Source organism: Pelobates fuscus, chromosome 12 (assembly GCF_036172605.1).
Source record: "Pelobates fuscus isolate aPelFus1 chromosome 12, aPelFus1.pri, whole genome shotgun sequence".
Taxonomy (NCBI): Eukaryota; Metazoa; Chordata; class Amphibia; order Anura; family Pelobatidae; genus Pelobates; species Pelobates fuscus.
In genome coordinates, this window is record NC_086328.1 from 1,538,106 (window position 1) to 1,556,277 (window position 18,172).

Sequence of the window (18,172 nt, forward strand, 5' to 3'; positions counted from 1 at the left end):
AGAATTGAAATAGTGGGCAATTCTCGACTGTTTAATATTATCATCCCATAAATATCCCCACATTCTGTCCTCCAGGACCGTGTGGGAAAGACCTCTTCCTTCCACCCTGTATGAACCTCCAGCATCCAGGACTGTGTGGGGAAGACCTCTCCTCCAAGGAGAGCGTAACAGGAGCAAGCTCTCAAAGAGCTAAGTGATTAAAGCTCAGGGGAGTATGCAGAGCATAGCAATCCCTTGTAGTAATATAGCAATTCCCCCAATAAGAGACAGGACTCTAGATTGAGGGTGAAGTAGAACTCTGGTTTAATGACACACACTCTGCTTTTATGCAATTCTCCCCTGCAATGGAGACGCCCACAGACAATTATACATTACCCAATCACACAATGGTTACATCCCACACATCTCCTCCCCTTAGCCTGAGAGGTAACCCAATTATACGTACAATTTAAACATACTTTTTACCCAACTTTCATAACTCTAAAGCCATACATCCAATATTAATAACAGTTACATATTATTAATCCGCACATTCCAAATACAAACATACCCAGAAATCATTCGAATCCGTTCAGCCGTTCGGGAGATAGGTATAAGTCACTTTTGACCGACCGCAAGCACATTTTCATGCCCAAAACAGTTCCATGGATTTGGGCTGTGCGGTCGGTCTATTTTACACCGAGAAAATCAATCAAGAGACGCCAGCTAGCCAATTGTGATTAGACTCTAAGAAGATAAAAATGCTTGACACTGCCTAGACATGAAGTTTATAACAGGCTGGCTATTTAAAAAAAAAAAAATATTTTGTTGGTCCGCTGGCTCTTGGAGACACCCACACAGAACATGATATCCAGCTATTCATTGTCCATTATTAGCCTGAAATGCCAGCTGCTTCAGACAGTCAGACCAACCTTTGTACTTGTGCTGACTCTCACAGTGAGCAGAGGAAGCAGGATTGTGGTTCTCACTATCCTTAGATGCTGCTGGCTGTATGGACGTAGCGCCTGTTCCTGCCATCCCTATCCTGACGTAGCGCCTGTTCCTGCCATCCCTATCCTGACGTAGCGCCTGTTTCGGCCCTCCGTATCGTGACGTAGCGCCTGTTCCAGCCCTCCCTATCCTGACGTAGCACCTGTTCCGGCCCTCCCTATCCTGATGTAGCTCCGTTTCCGGCCCTCCCTATCCTGACGTAGCACCTGTTCCGGCCCTCCCTATCCTGACGTGGCGCCTGTTCCGGCCCCTCCCTATCCTGACGTAGCGCCTGTTCCAGCCGGCCCTCCCTACCCTGACGTGGCGCCTGTTCCGGCCCCTCCCTATCCTGACGTGGCGCCTGTTCCGGACGGCCCTCCCTATCCTGACGTGGCGCCTGTTCCGGCCGGCCCTCCCTATCCTGACGTGGCGCCTGTTCCGGCCGGCCCTCCCTATCCTGACGTGGCGCCTGTTCCGGCCCTCCCTATCCTGACGTGGCGCCTGTTCCGGCCCTCCCTATCCTGACGTGGCGCCTGTTCCGGCCCTCCCTATCCTGACGTGGCGCCTGTTCTGGCCGGCCCTCCCTATCCTGACGTGGCGCCTGTTCGTTCCGGCACTCCCTATCCTGACGTAGCGCCTGTTCCGGCCCTCCCTATCCTGACGTAGCGCCTGTTCCGGCCCTCCCTATCCTGACGTAGCGCCTGTTCCGGCCCTCCCTATCCTGACGTAGCGCCTGTTCCGGCCCTCCCTATCCTGACGTAGCGCCTGTTCCGGCCCTCCCTATCCTGACGTAGCGCCTGTTCCGGCCCTCCCTATCCTGACGTAGCGCCTGTTCCGGCCCTCCCTATCCTGACGTAGCGCCTGTTCCGGCCCTCCCTATCCTGACGTAGCGCCTGTTCCGGCCCTCCCTATCCTGACGTAGCGCCTGTTCCGGCCCTCCCTATCCTGACGTAGCGCCTGTTCCGGCCCTCCCTATCCTGACGTAGCGCCTGTTCCGGCCCTCCCTATCCTGACGTAGCGCCTGTTCCGGCCCTCCCTATCCTGACGTAGCGCCTTTTTCGGCCCTCCGTATCGTGACGTAGCGCCTGTTCCGGCCCTCCCTATCCTGACGTAGCGCCTGTTCCGGCCCTCCCTATCCTGATGTAGCTCCGTTTCCGGCCCTCCCTATCCTGACGTAGCTCCGTTTCCGGCCCTCCCTATCCTGACGTAGCACCTGTTCCGGCCCTCCCTATCCTGACGTGGCGCCTGTTCCGGCCCCTCCCTATCCTGACGTGGCGCCTGTTCCAGCCGGCCCTCCCTACCCTGACGTGGCGCCTGTTCCGGCCCCTCCCTATCCTGACGTGGCGCCTGTTCCGGCCCCTCCCTATCCTGACGTAGCGCCTGTTCCGGCCGGCCCTCCCTATCCTGACGTGGCGCCTGTTCCGGCCCTCCCTATCCTGACGTAGCACCTGTTCCGGCCCTCCCTATCCTGACGTGGCGCCTGTTCCGGCCCTCCCTATCCTGACGTGGCGCCTGTTCCGGCCCTCCCTATCCTGACGTGGCGCCTGTTCCGGCCCCTCCCTATCCTGACGTAGCGCCTGTTCTGGCCGGCCCTCCCTATCCTGACGTAGCACCTGTTCCGGCCCTCCCTATCCTGACGTGGCGCCTGTTCCGGCCCTCCCTATCCTGACGTGGCGCCTGTTCCGGCCCTCCCTATCCTGACGTGGCGCCTGTTCCGGCCCCTCCCTATCCTGACGTAGCGCCTGTTCTGGCCGGCCCTCCCTATCCTGACGTGGCGCCTGTTCCGGCCCTCCCTATCCTGACGTAGCGCCTGTTCCGGCCCTCCCTATCCTGACGTAGCGCCTGTTCCGGCCCTCCCTATCCTGACGTAGCGCCTGTTCCGGCCCTCCCTATCCTGACGTAGCGCCTGTTCCGGCCCTCCCTATCCTGACGTAGCGCCTGTTCCGGCCCTCCCTATCCTGACGTAGCGCCTGTTCCGGCCCTCCCTATCCTGACGTAGCGCCTGTTCCGGCCCTCCCTATCCTGACGTAGCGCCTGTTCCGGCCCTCCCTATCCTGACGTAGCGCCTGTTCCGGCCCTCCCTATCCTGACGTAGCGCCTGTTCCGGCCCTCCCTATCCTGACGTAGCGCCTGTTCCGGCCCTCCCTATCCTGACGTAGCGCCTGTTCCGGCCCTCCCTATCCTGACGTAGCGCCTGTTCCGGCCCCCCCTATCCTGACGTAGCGCCTGTTCCGGCCCTCCCTATCCTGACGTAGCGCCTGTTCCGGCCCTCCCTATCCTGACGTAGCGCCTGTTCCGGCCCTCCCTATCCTGACGTAGCGCCTGTTCCGGCAACAGCCAGGTTTTATTGCATTTGTGAATAATAAAATTATATAGGTAGACAGAGAGAGAGAGAGAGACACACACACACTATATATAGTGCTTGTTGTTTGTCACTGGGAGGGTGATATCACGGCCTACCTGGGGGGGTTTCGGAGGGGTAGGAGTGTAGTTGCTGTGTTGAAGGATTATGGGATGGTGAGGGGTGCATACATACCTTTGTTACAGGTTGCGGAATGACCTTTTCTAGGCCATGAGAGATCCAGCCGAGAACCCTGAATCACAAAAAGGAGTATTTATCACAATGAATAAAGGATACAACGTCGGAAAACTAACAACAAAATTCTACTACACCACAAATACAGTACCTCATAAATCCACCACAATCGGACATAATAACTGTATACCATGTCACAAATACACATTTTCACAACACAGCAAAGCACACAACACAAATATGCATCATACTTGGCCACCATCACAACTATGCAAAGTACACAATGTTACGACAAGACAATGAAAAGACACTCACAAGCCCACGGTACTGGGTGTGTTACATCACGGGTTTAGAAAGCGGGGGCAGGGAGGAAGAGACAGTTTGTAGCCATTGGATGCTGTATTTGGACACCCCCCTCCCTGTACTAACACCCAACATACTGTCTCGTCAAAAAAAGCAGAAATGGAACAAGATGGCGCTATAGTCCAATTCAAAGTGCAAGTGCTCATAAAGAAGTTATTAAATAGTGTCACTATTGGGCCATCATCAAACCACACAAACCCTGGCAAACTATTAAAATATTCTACACACGTATCACAATCTAGAACATTTATCCTAAAAATAGAAACCACGTGTATAAGTGATCACTAAGATACCATAATTATAAAACAAACAATCGGTGATCCACACAGGTATAACACAATCACCAACGTGGTAATTGGCAAATAAAACCTATAGCTATACAGTACTTGCACAAACAAAATATATTGTTCTTTCATTAATCTGCAAAATATAAAAGTACAGAGAACAATATTGTCATACACTAAAAGATAATAAAGGAGTTAAAAAAAATGCAACTCAGAAACATGGAGTGGTTATAGTACCACCCCGAAATATAAGGCTCTGGAGGGGGTCCAGCCCTTAGTGTGCGTGGGATCCAAATCACTTGCCAGCAGCCGATAACCACTTTTCCAAAACTTTATTCAAACTTAAAATCCACTCTGTAGTACACAAGGGAAACCAGTTGGGAATACACAGCTCAGTCCTCTGTCCTCTCTGGAGTCCACTCGGATCCACTGATATTAAGCAGTTCTGATTGCTGTAGCTCACTCCAACACTCGCCCCCACAGTTTGTTTCTGGGTTCGGCATGCAACGCATGAGCTGTGTATTCCGAACTGCTTAATATCAGTGGATCTCAGAGGACCCCAGAGAGGACTGAGCTGTGTATTGCGAACTGCTTAATATCAGTGGATCCGAGAGGACCCCAGAGAGGACTGAGCTGTGTATTCCGAACTGCTTAATATCAGTGGATCCGAGAGGACCCCAGAGAGGACTGAGCTGTGTATTGCGAACTGCTTAATATCAGTGGATCCGAGAGGACCCCAGAGAGGACTGAGCTGTGTATTCCGAACTGCTTAATATCAGTGGATCCGAGAGGACCCCAGAGAGGACTGAGCTGTGTATTCCGAACTGCTTAATATCAGTGGATCCAAGAGGACTCCAGAGAGGACAGAGGACTGAGCTGTTCTCTGTACTTTTATATTTTGCAGATTTATGAAAGAACAATATATTTTGTTTGTGTAACGGCACCCCCAGGCATAAAAGGGCTTAAAAGCCGTTTAGGAGATCTTCCCCTTCCATAGACACAGGCACAGCTACTGCAGAACACCAAACTCCCGAACTGGATACAAAATAGCACTCCAACTCCCGAACTGGAACCTCACTAATAGCTGCTAGCAGACAAACAGGAAAAGCAGACAATCTGCTTACACTCCTGGCAATCAGTCTCTAACAGCATACAGTAAATCCCCCCAAGAACGAAACAAGGCTCCCTGTTGAGGGTCAAGCAGTGGTCTGTTTTAATTAACACTCACAGACTTTTATGCAAGTCCCCATGCAAGGGGACATCCCACAAGGAGGGACAACATGCAACCAATCCCGTACAGTAAAACATAAAACACACCCAGCACAAACACATAAAATCCTCCCCTCTGCCTGTGATATAATTACTGAACACAATGGGTTAATGTAATTTATCACAGGCAGGAAAAATACAGTTTTTACAGCATATTCATAACTTCTGAAATATACATCACATTCACATAAAAATTATATATTCACAATCAATCCATTCAGGGGAACAACATATCAAAAATGGCATGAATCAGACCAGGGGTTCAGAAGTTAGTAAAGTATCTTTTGGGGCCTGGCTGGCAGCATGGCTATCTGGCCCAAACCAGTTTTACAGAGCCCTCTATCCTGGAGACAATGGGGAAAATAATCCAATTATATCCAGGGATAGAGGCAGACTCCATTGAGCACGTTACCAGTAAAACACAAAAGGATACAAAAATACATAACTCCTATCATACTGAATTGAAAGGGCCAAATCTCCCAGGGTCCATAGTCACAGGGCAAGAGGCGGGCAACCAGGCTCCTCCAATGCAATGTGGCGAGATTGGTCTCGTCACAGTTTGTGCAAGTACTGTATATCTATAGGTTTTATTTGCCAATTACCACGTTGGTGATTGTGTTATACCTGTGTGGATCACCGATTGTTTGTTTTATAATTAGGGGATCTTAGTGATCACTTATACACATTGTTTCTATTTTTAGGATAAATGTTCTAGATTGTGATACGTGTGTAGAATATTTAAATAGTTTGTACACCAATTTATCAAGTATACTCCCCCATCCAGCACAGTTCAAGATTTATACGCAAAAAGCATGAGTTGTATTGCTCTGCTGCACAGGCCATACTTAATGTAAAGCCATACTAAATTCTAGCTACTTGCAGTGCTGATATGAGAGCCTAGGAACCTCTACATCGCCTATGCAAAAACAACAAAGCTGAGTGACAAGACATACCCGGTTTCAGCACTGCCGCAAGTCGTAAAAACACAAAGTGTGAATTAGGCTGTGCTATGAGATACCATCAATATACCCAGAGCTGGACATCCCACTGGCTTGAACAGGTCTGACACTGCCCATGGCATTAGTCCCATCAATATACCCAGAGCTGGATCTCCCATCAGCTAGAACTTGCCAGACACTGCCCATGGGGTCAGTCCCATCAATATACCCAGAGCTGGATCTCCCACCGGCTAGAACTGGCCAGACACTGCCCATGGGGTCAGTCCCATCAATATACCCAGAGCTGGATCTCCCATCGGCTAGAACTGGCCAGACACTGCCCATGGGGTCAGTCCCATCAATATACCCAGAGCTGGATCTCCCATCGGCTAGAACTGGCCAGACACTGCCCATGGGGTCAGTCCCATCAATATACCCAGAGCTGGATCTCCCATCGGCTAGAACTGGCCAGACACTGCCCATGGGGTCAGTCCCATCAATATACCCAGAGCTGGATCTCCCACCGGCTAGAACTGGCCAGACACTGCCCATGGGGTCAGTCTCATCAATATACCCAGAGCTGGATCTCCCATCGGCTAGAACTGGCCAGACACTGCCCATGGGGTCAGTCCCATCAATATACCAAGAGCTGGATCTCCCATCGGCTAGAACTGGCCAGACACTGCCCATGGGGTCAGTCCCATCAATATACCCAGAGCTGGATCTCCCATCGGCTAGAACTGGCCAGACGCTGCCCATGGGGTCAGTCCCATCAATATACCCAGAGCTGGATCTCCCATCGGCTAGAACTGGCCAGACACTGCCCAGGGGGTCAGTCCCATCAATATACCCAGAGCTGGATCTCCCATCGGCTAGAACTGGCCAGACACTGCCCATGGGGTCAGTCCCATCAATATACCCAGAGCTGGACCTCCCCCCGGCTAGAACTGGCCAGACGCTGCCCATGGGGTCAGTCCCATCAATATACCCAGAGCTGGACCTCCCCCCGGCTAGAACTGGCCAGACATTGCCCATTAGTTACCACACTATCTCAGTTATACTAGGATCTTTAATAAAACAATCTAGAGTGCCTTGAAATATAGACTGATCACTGCAGCCCTAATAAAAACCCTTACAGGACATGAGAGATATTATGTTCTAGCTGGCATTGTTAAACACAGCTGTAAAAGCACTATATTGGATAAGGACAGCCATTTCTGGGGCAGAAAGTGTTATTGCATGGGCAGGTATTTTAGGTTTCCCCTCATTATCCAATTGTAAGAATGTTTTTGTCATTTATATTCTAGTAGTGAGAGATACGGAGACCAACGAAGAAACAGTGCTAGTCCTCAGTCACCACCCTATCCACTTACCCGCTGCCCGTATTCAGTAACTCACCTGCCTTTCGAGTCTTTACGTGTTACTATGAAAAGAAGGGGATTCAGTGAGATTAAAGAGCACCCATAACTCCTCCATCAGCTGTAAGCCCCATCTATGTTTTATGATTTGATCGTCCTGAGTGCTATTGCGGGAGCTACTTACCGGTTACAGGGTGCTCCTCCACCACTGTGGCTTTCACCTCCTAAGAAAACACCAGGGTAAATTGTGGGTTAGAATCCCCCTTTCTGCTGGCAGGTTGTGGCTATGTTGCTTTCAGAGAGAGACTTAAATGACCTTTGTGCGCTGCATTCCTAGTGAGCTATTATTTACCCCTAATAAGCTTGCGTTGGATATGGGCAAAATGAATGTAAAGATTAAATGACATTTAAAGCTACCCGAATGCATAATTTATTTCACCACGTAGCATTGAACATGTCCAGTCTCCTTTATATTTGCCACACCTGGTCAGTAGTTCCACATATATGTATGCACTTTCACCAACTTACCTCGATGGGGTTAGTCAGTGGGACAGAAGATTCAGGAATAGGCACAACTTTTCCCAGACCCTGCATGAGCCAGCTCAGGACTCCGACACCCGACCTGGAGAGCAGAAACAGAGGGTTATCCACATTACAACACAGGGCAGTATTGTCTGAGACAGGGTGCTTGACACAGCATGCCTGCTATAATAGAAACCACGGCAGCTCTGTACCCAGATTGAAAACAAAGGAAGACTATTCAAAAAGTCTTCTCCTACGTTCTTCATCTGTACATTCAAGAGGACAAACATCTCCCAGCCCTTAAATATCAGAATGACCAACCATTTCTTATTACAGTGGAAATCAGTGCTCTAACCTCTCCCTCAAACCTGCATGCTACCAGTTTATTTCTTTGCTCTCTTGCCACAGGTCTTTCAGAATTATTAACTGAACTTGGCGTGAAGAAAACCCGAAGAGCAAGACCGTAGTTTGAAAGTAGGCAAGCTGTGACTAAAGCCTGGATGGAGAGATGGTTTATTTCAATATGATCCAATTTAGTGTTTAGTAAATACCACTATTCAGGTTTATTCATTATACCATTCTTATTATTGGTTTTATGTGGCCACATGGAGGACATTAGACATAATTCCTGAAGATCTCACTCACACAGAGGGATGACTGATATTTAATGCTATCTTTATTGTGTGCCTCCCAATCCTCAGAGAGCTGCCAGGTTTAGCTCCATACCCTTTGTCTGATGATGCAGTTTCTGTTGTTGAGCTTGGTGCTGGCTGCACTTGGACGGGTTCTGGAGCAGCCACAACCACCGTATCCACTGGGAGAGGACTTGGTGGTGGCGAGGCTGGAACACAGGTTTCTGATAAAAACAAGACTACGTGTAAATACAGATAGACTGGACTTTCGTCTTGGTGACCAGCTCCCTCCTGACAGTGATTCTACCAACCCTTCTATTCCCATAATGTCGTCTTGTTTCTCAGTCAGTCATTCTCACTTGGCTACAACCCCCACATTTCTACAAAGCAACTCTTCCTCTTTCTCACAAACATGCCTTTTCTTCCACTTAATGGGTACTACTGACCTTCAACTTTCACCTCGGCTTGCCCTTTCTGAGAAGAAAAAGAGAGTGAATTTCCCATTAGCTGTCGATTAGCCCGGATATTATCTGTGTGTTTAGAAAGAATGCTAGCAAAGCCCAGAGCAATCATTTACCTGCTCGCTCTCCGCTTCCATGTGCTCACTAGTGCTTGTCCGGTGAGTCCATGCTGGCTGAGGAACCACTTTCTCCAACCCTTGGGACAACCAAGAAAGAACCCCAATGGAAGAGCTGGAAGAATTCGGAGAGGAAAGCAGTGTTTGGGTATTGGCTTCCCAGTCAATTTCAAACACTTTTTCAAATGTTGGCAGCACTGGGGTCGGGTGAAGCATGAGGAGTAATCCACATTATTATTATTATTATTGCAGTGGAGTAATACAGTAAGCTGCAGTAGTTATGGTGCCGGGGGTGCCCTTCCCATGCAACTTTGAGGTTGCAATAAGATTTGTAGGAGTTAGTTAGATGGATACATTAGGATTGAGAGAGGAGGGAGGAGTGAGAGAGAGAGATGCAAGTGTTAGAGAGGTAGGGGTATAGGCAGCCATAGGTTTCGATTAGATAGATAGTTGGGGGGTTCACGTGAATACATAGTTTACCTCTCTGTTTGGTCAGTCGGTCCATTCTCTGTCAGCTCTTCTGCTAAAAGTAAAATAAAGCATGAGGCTGTTATGGACAAAATACTTGATTGGATAAAATGTCTATTTTACTCTGTGCATTTGTGCTCATTCAGTAACTGCCTCCACTCCCCCTCTGTGTGTTTAGCATAGGCGTGCGCACGGGGTGTGCCTGTTGTGCCTGGGCACACCCTAATCCCCGCGGCACGCGCTATGTATTGAGACTGGCAGGGGAGATCTCAGGATCTCCCCTGCCGGCTCATGCAGAGCCGGCGCTATCCGAGCGCCGGCACTGCTCTCAGCCTCCCCTCCCCGGCTTAAAGGCAGTGAGGGAGGCAGGAGAGGACCCGGGGAGCTATTGCCAGCAGCTCCGCCGGGATCCTCTCGCGAGGTTGGAGCATTGCCGCGGCAACGCTCAGATCTCGCGTGAGTGAACTCTAGCCCTGCGGGGCTAGAGTTCACTCTCCACTGGACCACCAGGGATGGATGGCAGCAGCAGCAGCAGGATCCCCCCTCCCAGGCATAAGGTAAGAAGGGAGGGGGGATAACTGATCTGCCCCCACCTCCACTGGACCACCAGGGAAGGCAGCAAGGAAGGACCCCCCCCTCCCTACATAAAGTAAGAAGGGAGGGGGGATATTAAGTAATGTACCCCCACCTCCACCCCCCACAATCACCCACACACATACACAGCACCCACACACATACACAGCACCCACACACATACACAGCACCCACAGACATACACAGCACCCACAGACATACACAGCACCCACACACATACACAGCACCCACACACATACACAGCACCCACACACATACACAGCACCCACACACATACACAGCACCCACACACATACACAGCACCCACACACATACACAGCACCCACACACATACACAGCACCCACACACATACACAGCACCCACACACATACAGCACCCACACACATACACAGCACCCACACACATACACAGCACCTACACACATACAGCACCCACACACATACAGCACCAACACACATACAGCACCAACACACATTCAGCACCCACAGACATACACAGCACCTACACACATACAGCACCCACAGACATACACAGCACCTACACACATACAGCACCTACACACATACAGCACCCACACACATACAGCACCCACACACATACACAGCACCAACACACATACACAGCACCAACACACACATACAGCACCAACACACACATACAGCACCCACACACACATACAGCACATTACACAAACAGCACCCTCACACTCACACAGCACACTAACAGTACCCTCACAAACAGGTCCCTAACAAACACACACACACACACAGCACACTACCAGTACCCTCACACACAAACAGCACCCTCACACACAGTACATTTACAGCACCCTCACAAGTGCACACACACACACAAACAGCACCCTGACACACAGTACATTCACAGCACCCTCGCACGCACACACAAACACCCTCACCCACATAGTACACTACCAGCACCCTCACACACACATCACACTAACAGCACCCTCACACACATCACACTAACAGCACCCTCACACACACACATCACACTAACAGCACCCTCACACAGCACACACACAGCTTTGTGTGTGTGTATATATGTGTATATATATATACATATATACATACATATACATATACACACATATATATATATATACGCCGCGTGTGCTTGTGCTTTAGGGTGCACACCCTAATGCATTAGGCTGCGCACGCCTATGGTGTTTAGTAGTCATTTCCTCTCTAACCCCTCTCATCCTGCTCCCCCCTTCCCATCGAGCAAAGCCCTCGTGTAACAAAATGGAGATTCACTGTGTTAAATCGGCTATTAAAGGAACTGCTTCCCTTTCTAACCCGTCCCCCGCCTCCTTTGGTCAGTAACGGCTCTCTCTCAAGAACTTGCCACGTGTAATAAAATGGTGCTGGTATACAAAGGAATGTCTTGTGGCGATGCTGGGGTCACGCCCAGTGGGATGGTATCAGGAAAGACCTCCTAACTTTTAACCAATTATTGAAGTATATTCTCTGTTATCTATGACTATGCATATGACGTATTTCTGGCTTATAAGGGGCTCCCACACCTCGGAATAAACACATTCCTGAAGTTTTTCATGAACCTGAAACTGTGTCCGGTGTGAATTACTATTAGGAAGCGTGCACGCATATACTTATTATTTTGGACAGGGGCAGATATACAAAGATTATCAAACATTTGATTTGAACTATAACAAGGCTACAAGTGGTTAGACAAGGCTCCCTTGACATGAGTTAATGTAAAAAAATACATTACGGAGATTGACAAGTCAGGCCCAGGTAAACCCGCCATTACTTGGACTCTGTAGGTCTTACTGTACCTGTTTCATTCACTGCGCTCACTTTCTGTAAAATAAATATCAAACAGTGAGTAACGCAAACACCATCGTCACACGCTGGAAGCAATATGTGCACTTGATTAGACACATTCTCTGTATATAGTGGAAGCTATGGAACACTCCGCACAATTACATCACGGTACGAAATTCCATTCACCCCTCACATAATAATTTATGTGTGTAATTTGTTACACTCAGGCAGCACAACCTCAGGGCGGCCACGCACTCTCACCATACAACCTCAGGGCGGCCACGCACTCACACCACACAACCTCAGGGCGGCCACGCACTCACACCACACAACCTCAGGGCGGCCACGCACTCACACCACACAACCTCAGGGCGGCCACGCACTCACACCACACAACCTGAGGGCGGCCACGCACTCACACCACACAACCTGAGGGCGGCCACGCACTCACACCACACAACCTGAGGGCGGCCACGCACTCACACCACACAACCTCAGGGTGGCCACGCACTCACATCACACATCCTTAGGGCGGCCACGCACTCACACTGCACAACCTCAGGGTGGCCACGCACTCACACCACACAACCTCAGGGTGGCCACGCACTCACACCACACAACCTCAGGGTGGCCACGCACTCACATCGCACATCCTCAGGGCGGCCACGCACTCACACCGCACATCCTCAGGGCGGCCACGCACTCACACCGCACATCCTCAGGGCGGCCACGCACTCACACCGCACATCCTCAGGGCGGCCACGCACTCACACCGCACATCCTCAGGGCGGCCACGCACTCACATTGCACAACCTCAGGGCGGCCACGCACTCACATTGCACAACCTCAGGGCGGCCATGCACTCACATTGCACAACCTCAGGGCGGCCACGCACTCACATCACACATCCTCAGGGCGGCCACGCACTCACACCGCACATCCTCAGGGCGGCCACGCACTCACACCGCACATCCTCAGGGCGGCCACGCACTCACACCGCACATCCTCAGGGCGGCCACGCACTCACATTGCACAACCTCAGGGCGGCCACGCGCTCACACCGCACTAGACACAGAAATATAAGAATGTCAGCAGTGCCAATGTTTCTAGAAAACACGCACTCACTAGACTATGAGGTTGTGATGCATACATGCTACACAAGATATTTTCAGGTTAACTCCAGGGTTTTACACAGAGACAGTCTCGTACCTGCTCAGCACAAACCTTGCTGGAATGAGTCAGTACCGGACTCTCAACCGGCTGAGGGACAACCTTTCCCAGACCTTGAGCCAACCAGCTGAAGACTCCCCCAGAACTGCATCATAAGAGAAAACACATGATGGGGAGTGGGGGTTGAAGGAATATATTAAAATCCGTGTTCCTTGTCACAATACAGCGCGTCCTCGCCCTCTCTTCATAAAGAATAACTCCAAGCGTGCTGTAGTAATTATGGTGCCAGTAGAGCCCTGCTGCCCATCAATGTATGTAGCCAACCAATTGCTGGTAGTTTGACAACTTACATGGGGTTTGCTAGATGAGGTCACAAATTGCACATGGAGCTTCTGTTAGCTCTCCTAAACTAAACGCAGCCATGCACCATTGGGCTTAGACTCTCAGAGAAGAGGTGGCCGGCAAACCTCAGTTTTACTACTCACAATGGGGGCGCGCTGTAGTGGTTATGGTGTTAAAAGTGTTCCTTCAAAGGGACACACAGGATGAACATGGAGGGGTTAAACAATGTGTTACTATGAAACCATAGAGTACGGTCCTACCCTCTATGCTCTCCTCACAAACCCATCATTTTCAAGACAACAGAGTTAGAAAGCAAATGTACAAAATACAGAGAATCAATATGGGGTTCTCTGTCTAGTACACAGGCTCCACGTGTGTGTATTAAACCCAGACTCATTTATATATCCCAATAATTAGCTAAAAATATGTGCCTCTGTTATTGCCCAAAGTCGTGATAGTTTAACAGTCACCAATATATCCCACATACACACCTTCTTTCAGACTCCTGTAAGGCTTCCTGGGGCTTTACTTCAGCTGCAGAAAAAGGCAAATTAAATTTAGTATAATATTTTATTTCACCCAAGAACCACTGTCCCATGCTAGAACAATGTGCAGACCACTGCCCCACACCAGCTGGCCTCAACCATCTGCCCACTGCCCCACACCAGCTGGCCTTAACCATCATCCAATTGCCCCACACGAGGTGGCCTCAACCATCAGCCCACTACCCCACACGGAGAAACAAAAAAAGTTAACCGTCAATAATATATAGCACACAGTACCCTAGGTTTATAAGTGTACCCTTATAAACACTCAAGAAACAACTGTGACAAGAAAAGAAAAACCAAAGGTACAAAGTGATGTGAATCACCAAAGTGATAAAATAAATATAATACCAACTGGAAATATGTAGAAATATAAGAACTCAGAGTGGTATCTGCAAAAGATATGAACAATACATAGGGCAATATTGTAAAGACCACTGAGAAATATGGGTGGTGGAGAACTCACAAAAGTAAGATGATTTCAGGCATATCTCCCTCTGTAATTAGGGAACTGGACAGTATGAGAAACCTCCAGCGATGAAGATTCATTGTATTGTTCATATCTTTTGCAGATACCACTCTGAGTTCTTATATTTCTACATATTTCCAGTTGGTATTATATTTATTTTATCACTTTGGTGATTCACATCACTTTGTACCTTTGGTTTTTCTTTTCTTGTCACTACCCCACACGAGCTAGCCTCAACCATCAGCCCACTGCCCCACACCAGCTGGCCTCAATTATCGGCCCACTGCCCCACATCAGCTAGCCTCAACCATCGGTCCACTGCCCCACATCAGCTAGCCTCAACCATCAGCCCACTGCCCCACACCAGCTGGCCTCAATTATCGGCCCACTGCCCCACACCAGCTGGCCTCAATTATCGGCCCACTGCCCCACACCAGCTGGCCTCAACCATCAGCCCACTTCCCCACACCAGCTGGCCTCAACCATCAGCCCACTGCCCCACACCAGCTGGCCTCAACCATCAGCCCACTTTCCCACACCAGCTGGCCTCAACCATCAGCCCACTGCCCCACACCAGCTGGCCTCAACCATCAGCCCACTGCCCCACACCAGCTGGCCTCAACCATCAGCCCACTGCCCCACACCAGCTGGCCTCAACCATCAGCCCACTGCCCCACACCAGCTGGCCTCAATTATCGGCCCACTGCCCCACACCAGCTGGCCTCAACCATCGGCCCACTGCCCCACACCAGCTGGCCTCAACCATCAGCCCACTGCCCCACACCAGCTGGCCTCAACCATCAGCCCAATGCCCCACACCAGCTGGCCTCAACCATCAGCCCACTGCCCCACACCAGCTGGCCTCAACCATCAGCCCACTGCCCCACACCAGCTGGCCTCAATTATCGGCCCACTGCCCCACACCAGCTGGCCTCAACCATCAGCCCACTGCCCCACACCAGCTGGCCTCAACCATCAGCCCACTTCCCCACACCAGCTGGCCTCAACCATCAGCCCACTGCCCCACACCAGCTGGCCTCAACCATCAGCCCACTTCCCCACACCAGCTGGCCTCAACCATCAGCCCACTGCCCCACACCAGCTGGCCTCAACCATCAGCCCACTGCCCCACACCAGCTGGCCTCAATTATCGGCCCACTGCCCCACACCAGCTGGCCTCAACCATCAGCCCACTGCCCCACACCAGCTGGCCTCAACCATCAGCCCACTGCCCCACACCAGCTGGCCTCAACCATCAGCCCACTGCCCCACACCAGCTGGCCTCCACCATCAGCCCACTGCCCCACACCAGCTGGCCTCAACCATCAGCCCACTGCCCCACACCAGCTGGCCTCAACCATCAGCCCACTGCCCCACACCAGCTGGCCTCAACCATCAGCCCACTGCCCCACACCAGCTGGCCTCCACCATCAGCCCACTGCCCCACACCAGCTGGCCTCAACCATCAGCCCACTGCCCCACACCAGCTGGCCTCAACCATCAGCCCACTGCCCCACACCAGCTGGCCTCCACCATCAGCCCACTGCCCCACACCAGCTGGCCTCCACCATCAGCCCACTGCCCCACACCAGCTGGCCTCCACCATCAGCCCACTGCCCCACACCAGCTGGCCTCCACCATCAGCCCACTGCCCCACACCAGCTGGCCTCAACCATCAGCCCACTTCCCCACACCAGCTGGCCTCAACCATCAGCCCACTGCCCCACACCAGCTGGCCTCAACCATCAGCCCACTGCCCCACACCAGCTGGCCTCAATTATCGGCCCACTGCCCCACACCAGCTGGCCTCAACCATCAGCCCACTTCCCCACACCAGCTGGCCTCAACCATCAGCCCACTGCCCCACACCAGCTGGCATCAACCATCAGCCCACTGCCCCACACCAGCTGGCCTCAACCATCAGCCCACTGCCCCACACCAGCTGGCCTCAACCATCAGCCCACTGCCCCACACCAGCTGGCCTCAACCATCAGCCCACTGCCCCACACCAGCTGGCCTCAACCATCAGCCCACTGCCCCACACCAGCTGGCCTCAACCATCAGCCCACTGCCCCACACCAGCTGGCCTCCACCATCAGCCCACTGCCCCACACCAGCTGGCCTCAACCATCAGCCCACTGCCCCACACCAGCTGGCCTCCACCATCAGCCCACTGCCCCACACCAGCTGGCCTCAACCATCAGCCCACTGCCCCACACCAGCTGGCCTCAACCATCAGCCCACTTCCGCTCTGGACTACAGACACACATTGCTACTTTCTGTGCCAACTAGTTTTGTTTTATTTGTTATTAGTATGTAATTACCTGGTTGGGCACTGGCCTTCTTCATGCATGTCACCTTCTGGGAAAAGCAAACAAATTAGCTTTAGATCCACCCAAAAGACCAACACATGATTAATCCAGCATTCTTATTGGATGATAGATGTGAATGCCAAAGGCTTATTCAGCAAAGGTCAGTCCACACTACCAAAAATAACCTGGACCTGTCTGAGGGCGAAATCCACACGTCGCGCACAAGATTTTTCAGTATCTAGATTTTTCAATACAGCTTTTGAAAGGACTTGAATGCCCTTATTTCGATCTGTATGGATGCAACAAAACATCTGAATCGGATTGTTGTCAGTAGCATAGCTCCCAAGTGCCCCTATTTATTAGGGACAGTCCCTATTTTGGGCCCAAATCCCTCTGTCCCTCCTAACGTCTGTTTTCTACATACCATATAGCTGGTATGTACGAGTGTATAACAGAGCTCCACCGCAATAATACTCCCAGTAATGTGTCTGAGTGTATAACAGAGCCCCACAGCAATAACACTCCCAGTAATGTGTCTGAGTGTATAACAGAGCTCCACAGCAATAATACTCCCAGTAATGTATCTGAGTGTATAACAGAGCTCCCCAGCAATAATACTCCCAGTAATGTGTCTGAGTGTATAACAGAGCCCCACAGCAATAACACTCCCAGTAATGTGTCTGATTGTATAACAGAGCTCCACAGTAATAATACTCCCAGTAATGTGTCTAAGTGTATAACAGAGCTCCACAGCAATACTACTCCCAGTAATGTGTCTGAGTGTATAACAGAGCCCCACAGCAATAACACTCCCAGTAATGTGTCTGATTGTATAACAGAGCTCCACAGTAATAATACTCCCAGTAATGTGTCTGTGTGTATAACAGAGCCCCACAGCAATAGTACTCCCAGTAATGTGTCTGAGTGTATAACAGAGCTCCAAAGCAATAATACTCCCAGTAATGTGTCTGAGTGTATAACAGAGCCCCACAGCAATAACACTCCCAGTAATGTGTCT

At 50.8% G+C, this 18,172-nt stretch overlaps 1 protein-coding gene across 7 annotated transcripts in view; it reads right to left on the bottom strand.

The window, feature by feature from the left end:
* The window catches only part of CNGB1 (cyclic nucleotide gated channel subunit beta 1), a 173,790-nt gene that overhangs the window by 138,441 nt on the left and 17,177 nt on the right, over window positions 1–18,172 (bottom strand). For 3 of the 7 annotated variants that reach the window (XR_010086103.1, XM_063437395.1, XM_063437401.1), the window contains exons 3-15: window positions 17,167–17,203; window positions 14,320–14,362; window positions 13,526–13,631; window positions 12,328–12,352; window positions 9,929–9,971; window positions 9,449–9,563; window positions 9,318–9,345; window positions 8,966–9,095; window positions 8,246–8,339; window positions 7,902–7,941; window positions 7,758–7,782; window positions 6,375–6,386; window positions 3,506–3,563 (exon numbers count right to left, since the gene is read on the bottom strand). Coding sequence is in view for 6 of the 7 variants with exons in the window: in XM_063437395.1 (XP_063293465.1) it covers window positions 3,506–3,563; window positions 6,375–6,386; window positions 7,758–7,782; window positions 7,902–7,941; window positions 8,246–8,339; window positions 8,966–9,095; window positions 9,318–9,345; window positions 9,449–9,563; window positions 9,929–9,971; window positions 12,328–12,352; window positions 13,526–13,631; window positions 14,320–14,362; window positions 17,167–17,203 (756 nt within the window). In the remaining variant the exon portion in view is untranslated. The remainder of the gene's footprint in view (window positions 1–3,505; window positions 3,564–6,374; window positions 6,387–7,757; window positions 7,783–7,901; window positions 7,942–8,245; window positions 8,340–8,965; window positions 9,096–9,317; window positions 9,346–9,448; window positions 9,564–9,928; window positions 9,972–12,327; window positions 12,353–13,525; window positions 13,632–14,319; window positions 14,363–17,166; window positions 17,204–18,172) is intronic. The other 4 variants (XM_063437397.1, XM_063437399.1, XM_063437398.1 and 1 more) reach the window with 4 other exon arrangements.